Source organism: Typopeltis vanoorti, chromosome 23, assembly GCF_054136105.1.
Source record: "Typopeltis vanoorti isolate ZY-2024b chromosome 23, IOZ_Tvanoo_1.0, whole genome shotgun sequence".
In the NCBI taxonomy this organism is placed as follows: Eukaryota; Metazoa; Arthropoda; class Arachnida; order Uropygi; family Thelyphonidae; genus Typopeltis; species Typopeltis vanoorti.
This window is the reverse complement of record NC_143571.1, coordinates 7,505,133-7,528,000: the sequence shown is the minus strand read 5'-3', so window position 1 is coordinate 7,528,000 and position 22,868 is coordinate 7,505,133. Positions and strand designations below refer to the sequence as shown.

Genomic DNA, 22,868 nt, shown 5'->3' with positions numbered 1-22,868 from the left:
TTCATCTCAAACATATCACAGAATCAACTGGAAAGGCACCAAGTCCATATGCCACAAAACTTAGTTTAAAAGAAAGTTCAGGAAGCTTGTGAGATGCTGAAACATCATCTGAATCTAAACAAGAATTATGGATTAGTAATTCCAAGAAACTGGATCTGCATCTGCAACCTACTTGTGTATAATATTCAGAACATGATGGCAGACCCTCCAACACAAGAAAATCTTAATATAAGAGGACTAAAGAGATTTGTTTAATGTAGTTTCACTGTAAAACCTTTTTTTAATATATTTTTTTATCATCTGTATATTACACTCATATGTATAAAATTATTTTCTTTTGTTAATTAATTAATTTATATTTGTGTATAATTTTTAATTTATTATTATTCATTTTTTTACCACAGGTCAGGCTAGGGTAAAGAGTTAACAACACATTTAGATTTATCTTACTTTTGTGTACTGTCATGTAGCTTGTGACCTGTACATATGTACAGGGTGTTCGGGATAAATTTGACAGTTTCGTAAGGAAAAAGAAAATCTTCTTTATATCTATTAAATTTAATGAATTGACAAAAAAACATTACAGGCAGAGTTAATTACAATACTATCAACAAGATTTACTCAAAATAACCACCATTAGCATCGATCACAGCTTCAATTCTGCTTCGGAACCTCGAACAAGCTGATGCTGCAGTCTCCCTGGGAAGGGCCGCAAAAACTGTTTTAATTTTATCCATTAACTGGGCTTTTGTATTACTGGAAGTGCGATTGGTGTCTTTTTCAACTGCGCCCCATACAAAATAATCCATGGGGTTAAGGTCTGGGGAGTTTGGAGGCCAAACATTTGGACTGGTGAAGTCGTAGAAATTTTCAGACAACCATTTTTGACTTTTCCCAGAGGTGTGGCAAGGGGCCGAATCCTGCTGCCATACATACGGCCTACCATTGGCTACCCTTGTTATCCAGGGCTTGACTACAGTTAGCAACTCCACGAACAAAGCCCGAATTCCAATGCCAGGGTTCTTCAACACCTGTTCCTGCAGATTTGCGAGGAATTCTGCTGTACGAACGCAATCAGATCGTCTGCTAGGGATCTTTCTTCTTGCTACATCCTCGTAGTCACCATTGCAAGTCTCTAGTTCATGCCTGATTGTTTTTACTGTATTCAGGGAGCATTGGGCAGCAGTCGTAATATCCTTATTTTGATGGCGGGCACGAATCATCATGATACAAGTTATTCTCTTCCATGATTCAGGTGGGTTCCAGCTATCCATCCTTTCTGACATCTTGTATATGAATGAAGAAGGGTCCAAACTTTTAAATGAAGAGAAGTGTGTGTTAATACATGTAACTTACGGAAAAATATAATTAATTATAAATATGTCAAATTTATCCCGAACACCCTGTATGTTTTCCTATGATGACCTTGATATAGAGGTAGAAAAGTCGAGTTTTATTTTCATAATTATAAGTAAAGAAATTTCTCCAGCATGTGTGTTTTTTTTCTCTATCAGTTCTTTACAATGAATTTACACCAGTATCATATATTCTGATAAAGTGCTCATTCAGTAATTACACTATATCCTTTGCAACAGTCACTCTACCAGCATGACTATTCAACAATGTCAACCTGCCATAATAATTCTTCTGCGTGCTTGCCATATAGTGGAAGAATTTCTTTGACTTAACCTTGGATTCACCAGCCAATCTCCTCTCATACTATTATTATTATTATTCAGGCCTCCATGGAGTCAAAAGACTCATCGTGGGAGGTCCTTCCTAAGAAACACAAAGTCTATCAAGACTCATCGAGGGGAGGTCCCCCTGAGAAACACAAAGTCTATCATACTACTCCTTAAACTCATTTACTGTTCTTGCTCTCACCACTCCATCAGGCAATGCATTCCATGGTTCAACCACCTTCCATGCAAAGAAACCACTTCTCACCCTCTTGCAAACAGTTTCCTTTCGTAACTTCAAGGGATGGCCTCTTTTCATCACTCCTTCCCACTGTTCAACCAAGTGAAAGAACTCCCCAGTGTCAACCTTGTAACCACCTCTCAACAGTTTAAAAGCCTCAATCATATCACCTCCCCTTCTTCTATCCACCAAACTCTGCAGTCCACATTCCCTCAGCTAATCCTCATAACTAACATGGTACAGTCCTGAAACCATCTTTGTTATCTGCGTTTGTACCCTTTCCACAGTTAATTTATCCCCTTCAAATCCTGGGGACCAAATCTGTGAACAATAGTCTAAGTGTGGTCTGATCAGAGACTTATACCGGAATGATAACCCTTTTATCTCTGCAGGTCAGTGTCCTTCTCTTTATTGTAGCAATCCTCTGTGTTACCTTCACCACCTTTGCAATATGTCCCCTAAATTTCAGGTTTCTATTAATCATCGATCCCAGATCTCTTGTCTCCCCTACTTCCTCCAGTATAACTCCTCCCATAGAGTATGCAGAGTCTCATCGATGTTTCCCAAACCTCAAGACCTTACATTTTGCTGCATTAAACCGGCACCTCTAACTTGCATAACCACCTTCCTAACCTGCATTTTGTACTCTTCATGGATCCTATCACCACCAACTGTCTTCTACCTCATGCATGACGTTTTCTTTTCCAACACAGCTTGCTGATTTTACTAATCACCCATTTCACTCCTACTGTATGTACTCACTTAACCCTTGAAACAGTTATACATTTACTTGTATCAGATACTGCATTATGTATTTCAATGCACTGTCAACTTACATTATGCATAGCTCATCTACCTAACATATTGACACTAGTTGACTATTGAGCTTCCCATAATCACCCACGTTATAATATCATAGATATTTTTGATAATCTCTTCTAGTTTCACTACTTCCCAAACAAGTACCTCATCATCATTTCACCAAATGACAGCAATGTTAATTCAAACAACTACATTATTATTATTATTAAGAGAGACCTCCAGGGAGTTAGGGACTCATCAAGGGAGGCCACGTATTACACACACACAAGCTATCATACTTATTCCTGAATTCACTCACAGTGCTTGCACATATCATATCCAATGACAATCCAATCCAATCACGCACTACCCTATGAGAGAAAAATCTAGTCCTCACCCTCCTTCTTAGTGGAATGTATGACCCTTTCAGAAGTTTGTACGTCTCAATCATATCACCTTTCTTTCTCCTTTGCTAGTGTCTGCAGTCTACAAATTCTCAATGTTTTCATAATCAGTATTCCACAATCCTGATATCATTTTTAACACTCTCCTAGGAACTCTCTCCACTGTATCAGAATCACAACAGAAACCAGACCTGTGCACAATAGTCCAAATAAGGTCTTATTAAGGCCTTGTAAAGAAATAAAATGACATCCTTATCTTTACATGTGAATGTTTGTTTCAGCAATACGATTATCTTTTGAGTTGTATTTGCAATCTTTGCTACATGGCCCCTGAACTTCAATTTCCTATCTACTAACACTCCAAAATCCCTAGCCTCATCAGTTTTTTTCTATTATAATCCTACCAATATAATACGACATGATATCTAATCACACCGAAGTGATTGACTTTACATTGAACTGACATCAATTTTCCCATGCCAACAAGTCATCTATTTGACATCTATTCAAATCATTCTGAAAGTACTGCATATTAGTCGCATTTCTGATTGCCATACATTTCTTTGCATCATCAGCAAATAACTGTACGTCGCTTGTCAAATCCTTCCCAATGTCATTAATGTACAGATTGAATGACAGTGGACCAAGGACTGATCCTTGTGGTACACCATTAGTTACCTTAAATCTTGCAGACTCACATTTTCCCATATACCACTTTTTGATATCTGTCAGTTAGCTACCTTCTTAACTACACTGATATTTATAATTCAAACCCATATTCTCCAATTTATTCAACAGTCTTCAATGCTGTATTCTGTCAAAAGCGTTAGCAAAATCCAAAAGTATCATGGTGTATCGATTCCCATTGTCTAGTTTAATAGTAACATTATTATAGAATGTGAGCAAGTTGCTAAAACATGACCTTCCCTTAGTAAATCTATGCTGTTCACTGCAAAGTACAGATTCACTATTGACCCATTTCTGAATGCGAGCCCTAACCAATTTTTCCAAAATCTTCACCACCACTCCTGAGATACTGACTGGTCAATAGTTGGATACATCAGTCTTTGGAACACCCTTCTGCAATGGGATTACCATACATTCTTTTCATTCCTGTTCTGAGATTCAAATTATATAGTCTGGTCAAAAGAATGGCCAGTTCAGCTGAACACTTTTAGCAGCCATGCTAATATCCCATCAGTCCCTATTGCTGAATTCTTATTCAGTTTGTGCAACAGCTCTAATACCTCCTCTTCATACAGAAGATCTCTATTCTTCTCTAGTGCCTTATACATGCAGACATCTTTGCACATGTTTGATGGGTCTGAATTGGACAAACACAAAGTAGAAATCATTCTCTCCTTATTATAATTTCTATAATAATGCCCATTCTTGTCATTAGCACACTTATATAACATCATTGCTCTTACACTCATATTCTCACCATTCCTCCCATTATAATTTAGTTTCCCTGACTCTCTGTTTTAGGTCTCATACCAGTTATTAGTTTTCGAAGACTCCTGATATTAAACACATTCTGGTGTAGGCCATCCCTCTTCTACAAATCTTATCTTCCCTTAAATTCACTGCACACATCCAAAAACTTGCATCCATTCCTTCTAGGCAGAATAAATATTGAATCCTTTGCCATCATAGCCGTTCTTCTTAATTCATTTTTATCATATCAAGGTAATATACTATTTTCACTTTCTCACTTTTCACTCTCGCTTCTTCCAACAACCTTTTCATGTCCTCTCTCATACTGAACTTATCACTAGTTAAGTCATTAGCACCTACTACAATTACGATTTCATTTAATTTTCTTTTCTGTTTTTGAATTGCATGTGTTAGCTGCTGGAAAGCTTGACATTATAACCCGCTCATCAATATCATGTATTATGAGAGTTGCCTTACCAAATAACATCCTCTTTTTTACAAACAACGTTACTTATCTGATTTTCGCTTACTGACTTACCTGAACGCTCTATTGTTTTTTATTTTGCTGCTTAATTTCCTTTTCTTCCCTATGTTAATTCAAACACTTCTCAACTTTCTGTAATTCTCATGTTGTCTCTCTGATAATCTATTTTAATTTTGCTATTTTGGAGATAAATTCATTTTCAATAACCTCCTCAACATCTTCAATAACCTCCTTAGTGGGACAAGCCTTCTTGTTCTTGACCTCGCTGCTCATTATAGCATTACGTTTCTTGTGTGTTTTTTGACACCATTTTGAACTATATTTATTATAGCAATATCTTAACAAAAAAAATGTTAGAAAATACTAAATACACTTAAAAACACGAAAATCTATACTAATGAAACACTATTTTACATGTGTTGAGGCTTAAGTGCTGTGAAGAATTCATGTTAGAGGTTTAATGGAATATTAACAGCACCGAGAAAGGATTAAAACTAATTTTAATACTTCCAATATTTTGTCTTTTTGTAATCCCAGAAGATGTCACAGAGACATCTTCTGGGATTACAAAAACTTTTTGTAACAACATACACACAAATACAATACAGAGTGAAACTAAAGTCTTATCTAGGTGGTGCACCCTCTATGGGCATTTGCATGTGGCCTGGGATGTAAAGAGGGATCTCTGATAATTAAAGTTTTGCAAATTTTGGGAAGTTTAATGCAAAACCGTATTTGTTTAAATTAGGTTGATTCCTAAGTGCAGATGCAGATTCAAAGAATAGTCTTTCTTTTTTGAATTTACTATGGTGGAGCATGGTAGTTTTTTCCAGGAGATCCTGTGGGAAGTATCCAAAACATGGTCTGCAAGGCAGAGCGACCATAATCGTGTTTGCAGATGTATGAACTGTGTTCTTCTAACTGGATGGATGCTGACCTGCCTGTTTGTCCGAAGTAGGCAAGTTTACAGGAACAAGGTACTCTATATACACCAGGCACTGAAAGAGGAGGGAGCTGGTCTTTAGTGGAGCAGATAAGGGTAGCAAGTTTACGGTGGGGCTTAAAAGCTGTATGGAGGTTGTACTTTTTTAATGATCTGGCTATTTTTTCTGAAGTACCATGGATGTAAGGAATGGTGATGGCATTTCTGAAGTCCTTCTGAAGAGATGGTTGGAGAATGGGGAAGGACTTGATTGTTTTTTTAATTCTGTAGTCATTATGCCATTGGAAAGGAAGGTGTTGTGTATGTGTTTGAGTTCTGTTGAAAGGGCAGTTTTACTGGAAGAAAGATTGTGGGCCCTATTGGTCAGAGTTTTGATAATACCATATTGCTGGGAGGGGTGGTGGTAAGAGAGTTTGTGAGTGTATCTGCCTGTGTGAGTAGGTTTTCTATATACAGAGGAAGAAAGGTTACCATTAGGGAGGGGTGTTACTAAAGTGTCTAGGAAGGGTAAACTATTGTTATTTTCCTTTTCTATCATAAAATGGATTCTTGGATGTAGATTATTGAGGTGACTGAGGAAGGAAACTAATGTGTCTGGGCCATGAGGCCAAATAGAGAACACATCATCTACATATTTTAGCCAGATAGAAGGTTTTAGAGGGGAAGAGTCAATGGCTCGTTTTTCAAAATTTTCCATGTAATAATTGGCAAGAGGGGTTGAGAGGGGGGAACCCATGGCAGTTCCCTCTATCTGTTTGTAGATTTTGTTCTCCCAAGAGAAATAACCAGAGTTGATGGCAAAGGAAAAGAGTTCTAAGATATCAGAAGAAAAAACGTTTTTTAAGAGTGTTAAGTTGTCAATTAGGGGAATATTTGTAAACAAAGAGATGATGTCAAAGCTGACCAATATATCTATATTATTTAAAGTAAGATTTTCAATTAAGTTTTTAAAATGGGTGGAGTTTTTTACATAAAATGAGGTAAGACCAGCGAGGGGGGGGGGTCAAACAGATGGTCTTACCTTTAAGTGGTTCTATCTTCAATATAAATGATGTACCCCACCACTTACAGAGATCTAAAAACTAACCTGTTATTTCTAACATAAACTCAATTGGCTTTACTTATAACTGTCCAACTCGACTTTCCAAACTACACTCTTCAATGCTACACAGTGATCAGCATTCATTATTAAAAAAATTATAGAAACAACTGTCATGCTATAGTAAAACTTCAGTTTATTATACAAGGGTGGTCTGAAATGTTTTAGGCCTCAACCATAGATCGCAACACTATCGGCAAGATTTTTTTTTTCTAAGTTGGTACATCTGTCATAAGCATCCATGTGAAATTTCAAGTCATTCATCAAGTAGTTTGTTTTATACAGCTATCTGAAGCAAAAGTGTTGTCTGTATCCCTTGAAATGGATAAAATTGATTATTGAGTATCATGCAGTTATAAAATTCTTTGTAAAAGAAGGTTTAACGCTAAAAGAAATTCATTCAAGTTCATAAAAATCTATATGCACTCTTCTCCTTCATTTTCGACAATTAAGAAATGGGCTGCCGAGTTTAAACGTGGCCATACCAGCCTTGAAGATGATTCACGTGGAGGATATCCAAAAAGTGTAACAACACAGGAAATCATTGACCAAGTGCACGATATGATATTGGTTGACTGGCGAGTCACAGCATGAAATTCCTGAGACTATAGGCATTTAAAAAGAACGTGTAAGCTATGTTTTGCATGAAGAATTGCAAATGAAAAGGCTTTGTGAAAGATGGGTACTGCGCTTGCTCACAACAGATCATCAAAAATGCACTCGCATGAAAATCTCTAAACAGTGCTTGGAGAATTTTAACAAGAATAAAACTGATTTTGTGTGTCAATTTATTACTGTGGATGAGACTTGGATTCACCATTACACACTAGAATCTAAACAGCAGTCAAAAAAGTGGATAGAAGCTGGTTGTTCAGCGCCAAAGTCGGTTCCATCAGCAGGAAAAGTCATGGCATCAGTGTTTTGGGAAGCTAAAGGCATTTTGTTTATTAATTATCTTGAAAAGGGTAAAACAATAACCAGGGAATATTAATCTGATCTTTTAACCAGACTAGATGAAAAAATTCGTGAGAAAAGACCCGGTTTGCAGAAGAAAAAAAATCATCTTTCATCAGGATAATGCAATGGGAAAATTAAGAGGGATCTACACTATGAATTGTTGGAACATCCACCCTTTTCCCCAGATTTGGCTCCCTCTGACTTATCTCTTCCCAAAACTAAAACTCTTCCTCGCTAGTCAGTGTTTTTCTTCAAATCAAGAGGTGATTGCAGCTTTAGAGGGGTATTTTGCAGATCTTACTGAGAACCACTACATCAGTGTTTCTCAAAGTGTGGTACGCGTATCCCCCTGGGGGGGGGGTTACGCGAAAGGTCATTAGGGGGTACATGGCAATTTTCAGCTATGCATAATTAAAGGAGTCATATTTTTCAACAAATAGTGCAATTAGAGATAACCGGGATAAAATGGCACTAACTAATGAATCACATCCCCTCTTCAACAGAAACTGCTGTATAGACCAAACAAAACCATATTTTGCCAGTCGAACATATGGTTTTGCTTGACACCACCCCTGTTGTTAACGTGTTAAAACTAAGAAATATATAATGAATGTGTTTCAGATATTATGGAATTCGGTTGAAGGGAATTAGCATTTCAACTTAACTGTTGAAATGCTAATTTGTCTTTTGTTAATACCACACCAATCATATGCAGTTTTTTGCTGCTCTACGTATCTCAAGTCTTGTAAATTACTGGTAATTTTTGCTTGAAATAATGGGAAAGAAGATGATGCTATTTGGTTAGATGACTTTGACAATGCACACAAAGAAACTGTTCTCAATGCCAAAAGTAGTGATAGCGAGTAGGAGCTTCTTGGTAAGTCCCACCATTTTCAGTTTTTTTCTAAAAACTTTAGTTTCCGAAAATTCCCGCACATATCTCGCAACACGATTTTTTAACTTTAATTTTGGGAAAAAAGTTAGAGTTATATTCGAGTAAATACAGTATTTTTTTTAGCTTTCAAATTCTTATGTATAGATCATTGGTTAAAGATTGAATTTATAAAACCCCCCAAAGAGAGCAATATAGCAAATACAAGTAGCTGTAAGCAACAAGAAAACATTGATATTGCATCTGGATCAAATGAAATTGATGAGTGTGTCGTCTGACATCTCTAGAGAACCAAAATTTAAAAATAAATCATATTTTTTGTTTACATGAACATATAAATTCAAATAAAATAGATATTTAATTTTAATTAATATTTTAAATTAATTTATTAATTTTAATTAATTAATTCCTTTTTAATTAATTAATTCATTAATTTTTTAATTACTTAATTAGGGGATACTTGGTAATAATGAAAATTTAAGAAGGGGTATGCAGATATCTGAAGCTTGAGAAACACTGCACTACATGGATGGGATAATGGCGCAGTAGCATCGCTGGAATAAATGTATTAGTCTTAAGGGAGATTATGTTGAAATATAAAAATAATTTTGAAATTATAAATCTGTTTTTTCATTGTTAGGCCGAGAACTTTTCAGACCACCCTCATAAACCAAAATATTCACCCTATGTTTTAATCTTCATATCAAGGTCATCATCTTGAGTATACACATATATATACAAAGAAACAAGCTATGTTGCTATCTACATAGTATGCTAAAGTTGCACTAATTTTTGTCAACCGTTAACTCTACTTTTTTTCACCAGAGTTCAGGCTGTGTTAATGTGTTATGTTATGTTATGTGTTAATAGTTGGCCAAATTAGTGTGACTTTAGCATACTATGTAGACTGTAACATAGCTTGTCTCTTTATATATACGTGTATTTCCGATGATGACAAAATTGATGATGATCATCAAATTTGTTATTATTATTATGGCCCCACGGAATCAAAGACTCATTGTGATGGTACTGTACTCCAGGAAATAGATGAAGCTAGATATTTAGGGATGGTGGTAGAAAGAGAGTTAAAGTTTAGAGGACATATTGCTAAGGTAGCACATAAGATTACTTGGCTAGTGAAGAATACATTAACAAGTGAGATAAGGAAGTTGTAATTCCTCTTTATAATGCCTTGATGATGTGGAAGCAGTGGAGAAGATTCAGAGATAAGTGACCAAAATGGCAAGTGGCCTATGGAATGTGTCCTATGAGGACAGATTGAAGGTGTGTGGATTGCAGAAGTTGGTTGATAGGAAATAAAGAGGGGATATGATAGAACATTTAAGTTGCTTAAAGGATTTTATAGGATAGATGCAGGGAAAATGTTTCAGTATTTGGCTAGAGGGACCAGAACAAGGGGTCATCCTTGGAATTTGAATAAAGGTGCGGTCAGTAGGGGTGTTAGGACTAGATTTTTTGCTTGGAGTGTTGTGAATGAGTGGAATGGGTTGCCAGAGTCAGTTATGAGTGCTTTGTCAGTTAGATATATTGTGTAAGATTGGGTCTCCTGCGATGAGTCTTCGAACACCATGGAGGTGCCTGTATAATAGTAATAATAATAAAAGAAATCAGTAGCGAATGTGTATGTAAGAGTGGTCAATATAAGAACAAGATGCAAGGGGAATATTTGGATCTGGGGAAAAAATAAATGACAGGTAGCAATGAAGAGGAGAGGAAGTCTGGGATGGAGAAGGAGTGGAGAAATCTTGATTAAGAGATGGCATGGATAGACTAGTTTACAGTCCTATCCATACTATTGTTGGTGGTAGAGAATGGTAGTGTGGTGGTAGAGAATGGTAGTGACATGTGTAGCCAGAGAATTAAGTGATAGGTGAGATGGTAAAATGTGTGATGGAGTACAGTGCCCTTCTGTGATGAGTCCTTGGACTCCTTGAAGGTGTCACATAACAATAATAATTTGCTTAAAGTTTTCTGGTATAAATGCAGTGTGATTGGGTGGGGAAAATATCTTGACAGGAATGGAAACAAGATAGAAGGAAGGGTGCTATAATGTTTTTCATGAGACTGTTGTTGATATAACAGGAAGTGTTTCCACATAAGGGAGAAATATGTGTAGTGGTTTTAGGCATTACAGCATAATGTAGAAGCAGACAGAATGAAATATTTATTTTGATGTGAAGAAGCCTGGTAATATAATGGGACAACAATAAAAAAAATGCACATACAAATTGGCCTGGAAAACAAAATGAGAATCATTATGACAATTATAATTGCCTATAATGATCAGCCTTGTATTGAAATTTGAAAAAAAAGGCACAAAATTCCAGTGAGTTTGTTAACCTCACTGTACCATAACCATGGAACTGGAATCACTGGAACAGTGAGTTAATAAAGTCACTGGAACAGGTGTAAATGCATCGGACATAGTAGATGCTTATGTAGTAGTATATTCAGATTTTGAGAAGACCTTTGACTGATTGCCATATGGTAAGTTTGTAATTAAACCAGAACAGATGGGGATATATAACAATATACTGTATTGGACAGGAGACTGACTATCTGATAAGTATCAGCAAGTTATGCATGATGGAGCAGTATCCCAAGAAGAGGGGGAAAGCTATTAGATGTGTCCCAGAGAACTGTTCTGAGGACAAGTCTGCAGAGCAGAGATGGATGCAGAACACATAATTCTTCAAATATCTTAAAGAAGGCACATAGAAAATACAGAATCTGGGAATGATAGGCGATAAGAAACTAAAATTCAAGGGCTATGTTGCTAGAAATGTAAGGATATCAAGCAGGATTATGCTGTAGTAATGATGAGAAGAACATGCAGAAGTAAAGAGTTTAGAGTTTCATTGTATAAGGCTTTAATCAATCAGGCTGCATAATAGATAACTGCACACAGATTTAGTCACCTGGTTTTCAAAGTGAATTACTGAATTACTGAAGAAGGATTAATGTGGAGTCAAATCTCTGGAATGTTGGGTGTCTGGAGAGTCTAGTGAATATGTTAGCAGCTAATGTAGAAGAGATATTTCATAGAATGGAAGGATATAAAGAGAATGTGACAAGCAGGTTTTTAGAATGGAGAGTGGTTAGTGAGTGGAATGTATTGCCTAAATATTGAGATGAGTAAGGAAACAATGGATGTGTTTAGAGCATAGTTCAATTGGTTTTCTATGTGACAATGAGGACATCCTATGATGAGTCATTGACTTGATGGAGATCAGGTGATAATAATAATAATAATAATAATATAATCTTCCAAAACTCAGATGTGAGTGACTTCACGATTCTTAGTTCTAAACACTTAATACAAAAAAAAAAGTTTAGATTTCAGTAAATGTGGAATTAAAGAAATATGTGCTCATGCTGAAAGCACTTTATCAGCGTATACCATACTAGTGTTCAATATGTAGAAGGAAAGCAAGTATTACGAAAATTTGAAGTGAAAGAATAGCAGTGTATCAGGCAATGATGCGATTAGATGTCAATAAAGCTGTGGGAATGGATTGACATATCACCACGTGTTTTTAATTCTTTATGATGGTCAACATGGATTTGTAAAGGATAGGTCTTGTTTTAACAATTTACTTGCATTTTATGATAAGGTGACGAATGTATTGGAATGTAGATATTCATATACAGAGATATTCTTGGACTTTGCAAAAAGTGTTTGATAGATTACCATATGATAAGTCTGTGTACAAGCTGCAGAGGATGGGAATGAATAGTATAGCAATCCCTCGATTAATGTGCCCCCGATTAGTGCATCATTTTTTTTCGATACCCAAGTTCGATTAGTGCACCTCTATATACATCTTAAAAATAAATGTTACAGATTTTTAAAATTTTCGATCTATACATTTTTTGTGGCTAACTATTTAAAAAATCACTCACCAGGATAAAAAATAATTTAGTTACTGATTTGAAACATTTTACAAATTATTTTTTAATGGCATACTACACTATTTCCATGTACACTATGTTCCAAATTTACCGCCAAAATTCATGTCATCTGCTTTACATAGCATTTTGCTGATCATATCACGTGCAATTGTTTTCCTTATTTTTTTATTTTAAATTATTTTTCTAGAGTCCAGAGCAGAATAGGACAAGAACACAAAAATGGGTGAATCAACTGCTGAATACAAAGAGAAAGGTAAGGCTGCTTCAAGTTCATCATGCTTGTACTCGAAATCAAAGTATTATAATGATTGAATTAGAGAGACTTCTTTTTACATGGATCGAAGATTGTAACCAAAAATGGATCCCGCTAAACACTGGTCTTATTAAATCAAAAGCATTGTGTCTTTGTAACCTGGAAAGAAAGGGCTATCAGTGGTGGAAAAGAAGAATTCCACGTTAGTGCTGAGTGATTCGAGTGTTTCAAAAAGAGAAATAGCCTACATAATCACAGGAGAAGCTACAAGTGCAGATAAGGAGATATCCAGAGGTTTTTGAAGAAAATTGTGTAAGAAGGAGACTATTGTGATCCACAAATATTTAATGTCGATGAAACCGGCCTTTTTTTGGAAGCAAATGCCTTTCAAGACTTTTCTGGCCAAATCAGAGAAATCTCAGCCTGGTTATAAAGTCGCAAAGTCAAATGAAATTACTGCTAGCAATATGCAAGCCATCTGGAAGCACATTCTTCCACATTGCGCAAATGATTTTAGAGGTTTTTCAAATTAATCTAAGTTAATCAAATCTCATTCTGAGAAGTTGAGTGACTCCGACCTGCTAAATTTAGATACACAGCGGGAAGATCCTGAAGAATATGAAGAAAATTTAATCACTGACAAGCCCAAAGAGGTTTCACAGAAACAATTTGAAAATAGTTTTCGTACAATCAAAGTTTTTAAGCAGCAATACTTAGAAACTGACCCTGGTGAAGAGAGAACCAGTAAAATTTGCAGAAGAGGCAATAGGGCCATACTGTCGGTTGTATGAAAAAAAGAAACAGAATGCCTGCCAAACTGCATTAGCTCAATTCTTTGTTAAGAAGCAGAATAATAAATTTATATTCTGAATATGTTTTACTGTCTTTCAACTTCATGGTTTTCCTTTAACTAGGCCCTCAGACATACCCTAATTCTTTTATAAAAAAAATTATGGGTCAAAAAAGAAATCTGAGGAATGAATTATACATTTTCCCATAAGTTACTGTATTCGATTAATGCGCTTGTTTTAAAGAACGCATTAGTCGCACTAATCGAGGGATTGCTGTATATTGGCTAGATGGATCAGAGACTGGCTCTCTGAACGATACCAGCAAATTGTTTATGATGGGCTCATGTCTCAAAAAAAGAAGGGTAACCAGTGGCATCCCTAGGGTTCTGTTCTTGGGGCCCCTGCTGATCAACTTGTTTGTAAATAACATATTATATGGACTGATTGGGGCTCTTCAGTGTTTGCTAATGATGCAAAGTTTGGGAAGAATTTTAAGTAGCACTGCTGATGTTAATTCCCTTCAGGAAGATTTGAATAGGCGTTTGACTCTTGGATAAAAGAGTGAAGCTGTAGTTATAATACACTGGTGCCCAAAATCCTAAGGAAGAACACTGTTTCTGAAGATTACAACAGCAAATTCAGATGAATCAGCTTTTGGCAATTTGTATAATTGGCAATTTTGAGTAGAAAGAGGGTGGTGCAAACAGTGGCGAATTCTCCATCCTTGCTGCGCAAGCTCATTAATTGAGAAAGAAGTAATATTTTTATTACTTTCTTATAATTTCTAAATTTCTAAATGGAATGCTTATAAATGCATGGATTTATAAGCATTCCATTTAGGCTTTTATTTTTGTAGATAGAAGATGTTTTAAGCATGCACGGCAATAATTGCGCTTTGCGTTGTGTATCAAAGGCCGATGCTAGTCAAGCTACCTTGGCTTGCTCGGTTGTGGGAGCATCCAGGTCCTTGCTTCAGCACTGTGATTTCATGCGTGCGCGTAGCCATTTCTGCTCCCTCCATGTCATCTCACGCTGTTGCTTAAACACAGGCCATTCGCAGTCAAAGTAGCTCTACCCAGTGAGCTTCAGCCAGCCTTTACAAGTGTGCATGTTGCTTGGGAAAATTAAGTTACAACCGACTATTTAGGATGATGTTATTGACCAGTTCATAAAGAAGAACTGTAGGGTAGAATTTGTATTCAAGTAGCTAAATTGAAAAAGATAGAATATCATTTGTAAAATAAATGTTGTATTTTTATGATTAAATGTACATAAATTTCTAAATACAGGTAACCCTCGTATAATGCGGTACTTATACAATGCAGTTTCGATAAAAATATGGTCTACAAATTGTAGTAACCCTTTATCTTTTCATATGTTTTTCATCGTGCGACTTAATAATCAAATTTTATCTTCGTTAAATTTGTGTCTGCCTGTATCCCGCATGTAATTATAAGTAGCGAATTTATATTAGGGGAAATACCCTTCAGCAAGCATGTACCTCAATGTTTACCGTATAAAATTTATTGTTGAAAATTGTCCTCGTTTCTGCCAGGAGAGTGCATTAAAAATCATAAGCGTGTTCATCTCAAGCTGAGTGCTTTATTTTCTGGTGAGTTACATACAATATGTAATGTTTACTTTTTTGTGTAAAAAATAATTTTTATAGTAATGGCCACAAACTGCAATGAAAGGGAAAAACTAACATTGAAAACAAATTAATTTCTCTCGAAGAAAAATATTCAAAATCTTGGATCGGTTGAAAAATGGAGAAAACCAGGAGTTTTTGCAAGGACTTTGAATTTAAATGAATCAGCAATTCGAACAATAACAAAATTAACATAAAATCATCCGAGAAAGTGTTTATTGATGGGTCAACGATAAGTGCAAAGCTCGTTACTCTAATGGAAAAATGGAGAAATCTCTAATGATTTCGATAGAAGATTGCACCTCAAAAGAAAATTTGTATGGATGGAAATCTTATTAAACAAAAAACTCTCAAAGTTTATATACATTTATAGTGCAGACCAGGTGTTCAATGCAGATGAATCCGGGTTATATTGGAAAAAAGTGCAAAACCGCACCTATATTTCGAAAATGGAAGATCAGCTCCTGGATTTAAAGTTTCCAAAGATAGAATTACTCTACTGTTTTGTAGTAATGCATCAGGTGATTACATGACAAAACCAGTGTTTATTAACCAATCCTCAAATCCTCGTGCTATGAAAGATTAAAATATGCACTATTTTATTTTGCCTAAAACATTTATGCATTATGTGCAATGAAGTTTAAGTACAATTTGTAATTTTTATACTTTTATACTATGTATTTGTTTCATAGTTTATATGTTTTCTTAACTTACATGAATTACCTGAATTAAATAAAAATATTTTTTTTTGTTGGATATGTCATTGTTGTTTATATAATTTCAAAAAAAAAAAAAAAAAACGATTTCGGAACATAACCCTACTTTTTCTATGTGATATGAGACTCGCATTTCTGCAGAACCTAACATCCGCATTATACGAGGGTTACCTGTACATAGTTTTAAATGGTCAGTAATTCATTATTCCGCTAATCAGACTTCAATCGCACCTCTCATTCCCTGAATGATAACAAGCGTGAATTTCAAGACCGGCATTTGCCTCTGAGTGCAAATTATGTGCAAAGGGATCATGCAATGGCACAGAACAGGATTAAGAGGCAAGGTGCAGCAATAAGTGAATTGTGTTTGAAGAAAGTTCTTTTTGTAAAGGAATAAAGTTGCAAACTTGGAAGTTTTGTAATGTCTCAAAGACATCATCTAGATCATAGGTACACAAACTTTTTCGGACCACCGCCCACTTTGCAAGACATAAATTTTGTAATGCCCCATTATATAAAATTGGGTTTATTTTTGTATAAATCAATTAGAAAAGTGGTTTTATAAATTTTATATATATTTTGAAATGAAATATAACGAATATATTTGCTATTGTAAACATAACCCATTATACACACATATATACATGCTCTATTTTCTCATTGACATAGAAAATTGACATCTATTTCTATCTGACATGGTAAATTTTCAAATGATTAAATAATTGAAATAGAAAATTGATAAAAAAATTGATCGTGTAAGACGGGCATAAGATGAATTAAAATGCAATATTTAAATTTTAAATGATTATCTAATCGCAAAATCATGAAAAGAATTAATTTTTAAATATATATTATTAATTTCTTCTATAAAGAGCCACCGACCTCTAGACCGCCTGAACACCCCCAAATGCTTCTGATTCCACTATAGCCCCCTAGAAGGCTTCAGCGTGCACTGGGGGGGGGGGCAGTACCACCCACTTTGGGAACATGATCTAGATGATTTCATGCAGGGGAGAATTATTGGAAAGATTGAAGAAGGGCTGTAAAATTACTGACATTGTTAGAGATTTTGGAATTTCACTGCATTGTATTCAGGCTCTAGGCAGGCATTTCACACCAATGAAATATGTTCCAGATGTTTGCTAAGAGGTCACCCTCACTCTACATCAGAGCATGAAGAGAGAATTTTGGTTATAACTTCAAAACATAATCAACACACCACAGCAGGTCAGCATGCAAGTCAGCTCTATTCAAGCACAAGTACATAGATAAATGAAGAAACTGTGGCAAGATGTCTGTGACAAGTAGACCTATATGCTTGTAGTCTGTGTACCTTTATCCACAGCTCATCATAGAGTACATTTTCAATGGTGTTGTATCCATAAAAATTGGACAAGATACCAATATACTCTTTACAGATGAGAGTCATTTTAGTGTTTCCTCTAATTGTAGACAACACTTCATCTTTCATGAAAGTGGTACTACTTACCATCTCAAGAATGTTATTGAAAAGGATAGATACTGCAGTGCTGAGGTTATGGTTTCGGAGTGCATTATGCTTAATGGATCCATTGAGCTACAAGTGCTGGAAAAAGGGACTATGACTGGTGAATGATATTGCAACTAAGTTCTTCAATGTCATGTTCAATTGTTCTGTGGTGCTGTAGGTGAAGAATTCATTTTTATGGATGACAATACCACACCACATCATATACGAGCAGTGGAGATACTTTTGGAGACTGAAAATATTAATCGAATTGAGTGCCCAGCATGCTCCCCAGATCTCAATCCCATAGAACATACTTGAGATGCAATAGGAAGATGCATTGCTGATCAAAATTCCCCTCCAGAAAACAAGGCCTTATCCTTACTCTGAAGGAGGAATGGGCCAGTTTGCCTCAAGAACTGATTTTGTCGGCTTGGTTGGCCGAGTGGTTAGCGTATCCGCTCTCCAGCCAAAAAGCTGCTGGTTCAAATCCTGCCGTAGGCATGGATGTTTGTGATTGTCTGTGAAAGTACTAGTGGTGGTAGTCAGCGGTAGATGCCGTTGGTGTTAAATGATGAAGGTTGGTGGAGTAGTGAGACGAAGAGTTGTAGAGCAGATGCCCTCCCTCGATGAGTCTTTGGACTCCCTGGAGGTGTGATGTAATAATAATAATAATAATAACTGCTAAGTCATATGGTGCTAAGCATGACACAATGTTGTGAGAGCTGCATTGCAGTTTGAACTGGACATATTCCATAATGAAATGTCTTTCCACATAATTTCTGTAAGCACTGTACATTAATTCCTTAACTATGTCCTTAGGAAATTTGTAACTTTTGCCAAAAATGTATCGCAATCGAATTTGTACAAAATTTATAACACATTTTTTGTGTAATATAATTTATTAGTATGCTGGCAATAAATTTCTATCTACATTTGGCTGCAGTCATGATCATTTTTTCATATACAGGTAAAAATGTAGTTTGTCCTTAGCTTTTAGACACATATATTAATAAGTGCAAAGTGTTGCATTTTTGAGTGCAGAAATATAAGGCTGAATATTATATTGATGGTGCTGTACTGCAGGAAGTGAATGAAATTTGAGATTTAGGAGTGATGTTCACAGTAGACTGAGATTTAGAAGACATATTGCAAGTGATGCAAAAACTGCACATTACTGTGCCACTATGATAACAAGTACTCTAATGTGTAAGGATAAAGAGGTGGTTTTCTCACTGTATAAAGCACTGGTCAGACCACATTTGGACTGTTATGCTCAGATTTGGTCACCAAGTTTTCAATATGATGTGGAAATATTGGAGAGGTCCAGGGAAGAGTGACTAAGAAAATATCAGGAACTTTGAATGCTGGTAATGGAGAGAGAGAGAGAGAGAGGGTGAAGAAATGTGGATTGTAGAGTTTGGTGTACAGGAGAAAAAGAGGTGATATGATATAGACATTTAAGACAGTGAGGAGATTTTATCAGATTAATCCAGATAGGATTGTAAAAAGACGTAGAAAGTGAAAGGCAAAGAACCAGAAGCTATCCCTGGAAGTAATGTAAGAGTGTCAAAGAGAGGGATATGAGGAATAGATTTTCATGTAGGGAGTGTTAAGGATTTTAAGATTTAATATAATTATGTTGTGAGTTAAATGAACCTCTCACAATGAGTCAGCTGATTCTATGGAGGGTTTACTGGCACTACTACTACTACTAATATACATTCCTTCAATTGTATGTGATTCATTCACGTTTTTCTGCAATATACATAACACTGTTTAACCAACTATAATATTTACAGGTGATACAGATATCATTACTTCTCTTTCTTTCTTGTTTCCAAAATCTTCAGCTATTCATAAATACAATGATGAATATAATCAAAGAAAAGTAATACAATACAGGCAGTCACCGGGTTATGAACGAGATACGTTCCTGAGGAAATCTTTAAGTCGGATTTGTATGTAACTCTGATCCCTGATGAACAGCACATATACGGTAATAATAATAATAGTAATAATAACAATACTATAATGGCTCATATGTAGCAATAATATTACAATATAATACTGTAATAATAATAATAATAATAATAATAATAATAATAATAATAATAATAATAATAATAATAATAATAATAATAATAATATTCCTGTACTGTAATAATAAATTACGGAAACTACTGTGCTCTTTCTTTTAATTGAAACAAACAAAACATAAAAACAAACTCATACAAAACGTTTAGATATGAGAAATTTCAAAACAGAATATTAAAAGGATGCATCAATGTCTGGCTTACTGGAAGGGTCATTTCTGAGGCAAAACGGTAGGCTAACATTAACTGGAAGATGCTGATGGAGATAGTGCTAGAGAGGATGCATCTGGTGCTGGAGAATCAGGATTTAATTCTGTTTCTGGAAGAGGAGAGCTTACCACTGTAGTTGGTTTCTTGAAAAAGGTATCTAGGGTTGTTTGCACAGCCTTTTTCATTTTTTCATCATAAATGGCCTTGTAGCAGCTGATGTTTTCACTAATTGCACGGTTAACCTTTGTAAACCACTGAAAGTGAGGATCTTGCTACTCGAGCTTAGCAAATACTGCTTCAATGAGATGAAAGACTTTAGCTAATTTGTTTGTCGTAAACTTTCTTGGCTCTGGATCTTCTGATTCTTGTGTTTCTATCAGCTGCTTCTCTATCTCTATAATGTCTTCATTGGTTAATTTTTGTGAATGAGACTCCAGTAAGTCAATGATATCATTTTCATTGATGTCCAATTGCAGTGTATTGCCACTATCCACCACAGCTTTTCTGTCTTTGGCAATGTCTTCTGTGAAGTTAAGAAGATTATCACAGAATTGAGGACACAGCTTGATCCACATCGTCTCTAATTGTTGATTGCTTCACTTCCTTCCAAGAATCAGCAATGTTTTTGATGGCATCATGGATGTTATAATTCTTTCAGATCTCTCAAGGTCATCACATATCTTCCATAGCCCTGACTACTTGTGGGAATGTACACTGTAAGTAATAAGCTTTACATCCAGAAATGACTTCCTGGTCCATTGGCTATAGTAACGATGTAGTGTTGGGTGGTAAAAATACGACCACTACATTAGGCTGAAGGTCATCTTAAGATGTTGGATATCCAGCACAAGCAGAATTTTAAAGGGAAATTTTTTTATTTTATGAACAGTAACGTTCCACAGCAGGAATAAAACCATTCAAGAACCAATCATCAAACATGGAAAATGTGACCCAGGCCCTTAAATTTGACTTCCAAATAATGGGAAGAGCTGCTTTAATAATGCAGTGAAGTGTGGGTTTGTCTATATGCGTGAAAGAAACTAGTTCCCAAATTATAATTTAATTATTTAATTATTAATTATCCTTATGAGAAGCCTTAGGAGCCCATTTGTAAGTACACAATGCTGTAAGTCAGATCGTCAGTAACCCGGGAACCGCCTGTATTTACTGAGGTAATTTATTGAGGTAAACAACTTTGGAGCTAAGAGAAAAATTTCTTACCTCAAGTATTCTTTTTTGTTTTCATTAGTAACTTTGATATTTGTACCATCTGGTTTTAGCTCATGAGTATAAATCTTGCCAAAAATCTCAAAATTTGAAGCAAAATAGAGTTGCATGTCACATTCTTCTATATCATTGTCTCTACAAAAATGTTGATAATGTATATTTATTAATATATGGTAACAAACCTTTGAGAAACAAAACATACTATAGTATGAATATGAATAACAGTACATTTTTCTTCTTCTTATCAAATACGTAAGAGACCAAGAGAGAGTTCTTACTCATGTCACCACTTTCTTCATCTTCCAATGCTTCTTTTTCCATTTATTTTATATATATTTGAATTCCTAATACCCTCGTTCACTTTCCAAATACTCTGGATTTCTTTTTGACCAGTTCTCCTTCCAGCTACACTGTAGAAGTCACCTCTTCTCTCGGCAACTATGATTACAATCTTGTACAAGCCTCTGGAATGACTTCTGGAATTTCTACTCCTCCTTTTCTTGGTCTGACTATTGTTTCTGCTCATCTGAATCACAGCAGGTGAATAACTTATTTAACTGCTGTGAATGAGTTTTGAAATTATTCTCACTGGAATAAAGACCTTCAATTCCAATTCAAGGCATAACCCTCATCTGCTTTCCAAACCCTGGTTCAATCAAACAATCACCAAAGCAGTTGAATAAAAAAAATTAGCTTACAACAAGTGACTTGCTTCAAGAACTCCAGCTTCATACTCTGTCTACACTAATGAACACAGCATATGCAAATCAGTCTTCAGAAGATCTAAATCTGATTTCATAAAGGCCAACAGTAAACAACTTGCTTCCTGTCTAAATGGAAGTCATGCTTCCTGGTCCCTTGCTAAGGCCACTGGAAGGGACTTCTGCTCTCTCCTGTACTTTCACCCTTCTCTCTCTGTCATCCTGATCTCACCACTGTTACTTTACCCAAAGATAAAGTTGACCCCATGGCATAGCTTTTTTTCCTCAGAATCCTGCACTGACAAACAAGGGAAATCACCTCCTACCATACCAGAATTGAAACCCCAAGCACCATATGCATCCTTTTAATTTTTTGACAAAAAGAAATCAGGAAACTACTAAAAATCTTGGATACTAAAAAGTCTTCTGGTCCTGATGGCACCTCTCCAATTGTTCTCACACATTGCGCTCCAGAATTAACACCAGACCTGCATCATCTCTACAATCTACTATACGTATCTGGTACTTATCCCAATGCATGAAAGCAATCTCATATCTATCCTTTTCCTAAAAAGGGTGATAGAGGTCAACCATCAAACTACCAACCAATTGCCATCACCTCAGTCCTCTCCAAAATAATGGAGCAATTCATCAATAGCCAACTCCTCCACTACTTAGAGGCTCATCAATTAATCAGTAACCACCAGTACGGATTCTTCCATTCAAGATCCACAGCTGACCTTGTAGCTTACATCGCATCACCCACCACTGGACACCTGCCATGGAATGGTTCAGAGAAACTGTGGATAAGATTAGTCGTGATTGTGATAGATCATTTATGAATAAGAGAAAGACAGTAGGTGCTGTCAC

At 35.8% G+C, this 22,868-nt stretch overlaps 1 protein-coding gene across 3 annotated transcripts in view; it reads right to left on the bottom strand.

Annotated features, from left to right (window-relative positions):
- Positions 1 to 22,868, bottom strand: part of LOC150093599 (NEDD4-like E3 ubiquitin-protein ligase WWP1) — a 356,729-nt gene that overhangs the window by 39,434 nt on the left and 294,427 nt on the right. For 2 of the 3 annotated variants that reach the window (XM_090412558.1, XM_090412560.1), the window contains one exon: positions 21,292 to 21,432. The exons of the other annotated variant lie outside the window; for it this stretch is intronic. In XM_090412558.1, coding sequence (XP_090268684.1) covers positions 21,292 to 21,432 — 141 coding nt within the window. The remainder of the gene's footprint in view (positions 1 to 21,291; positions 21,433 to 22,868) is intronic. 3 annotated transcript variants of the gene reach the window in all.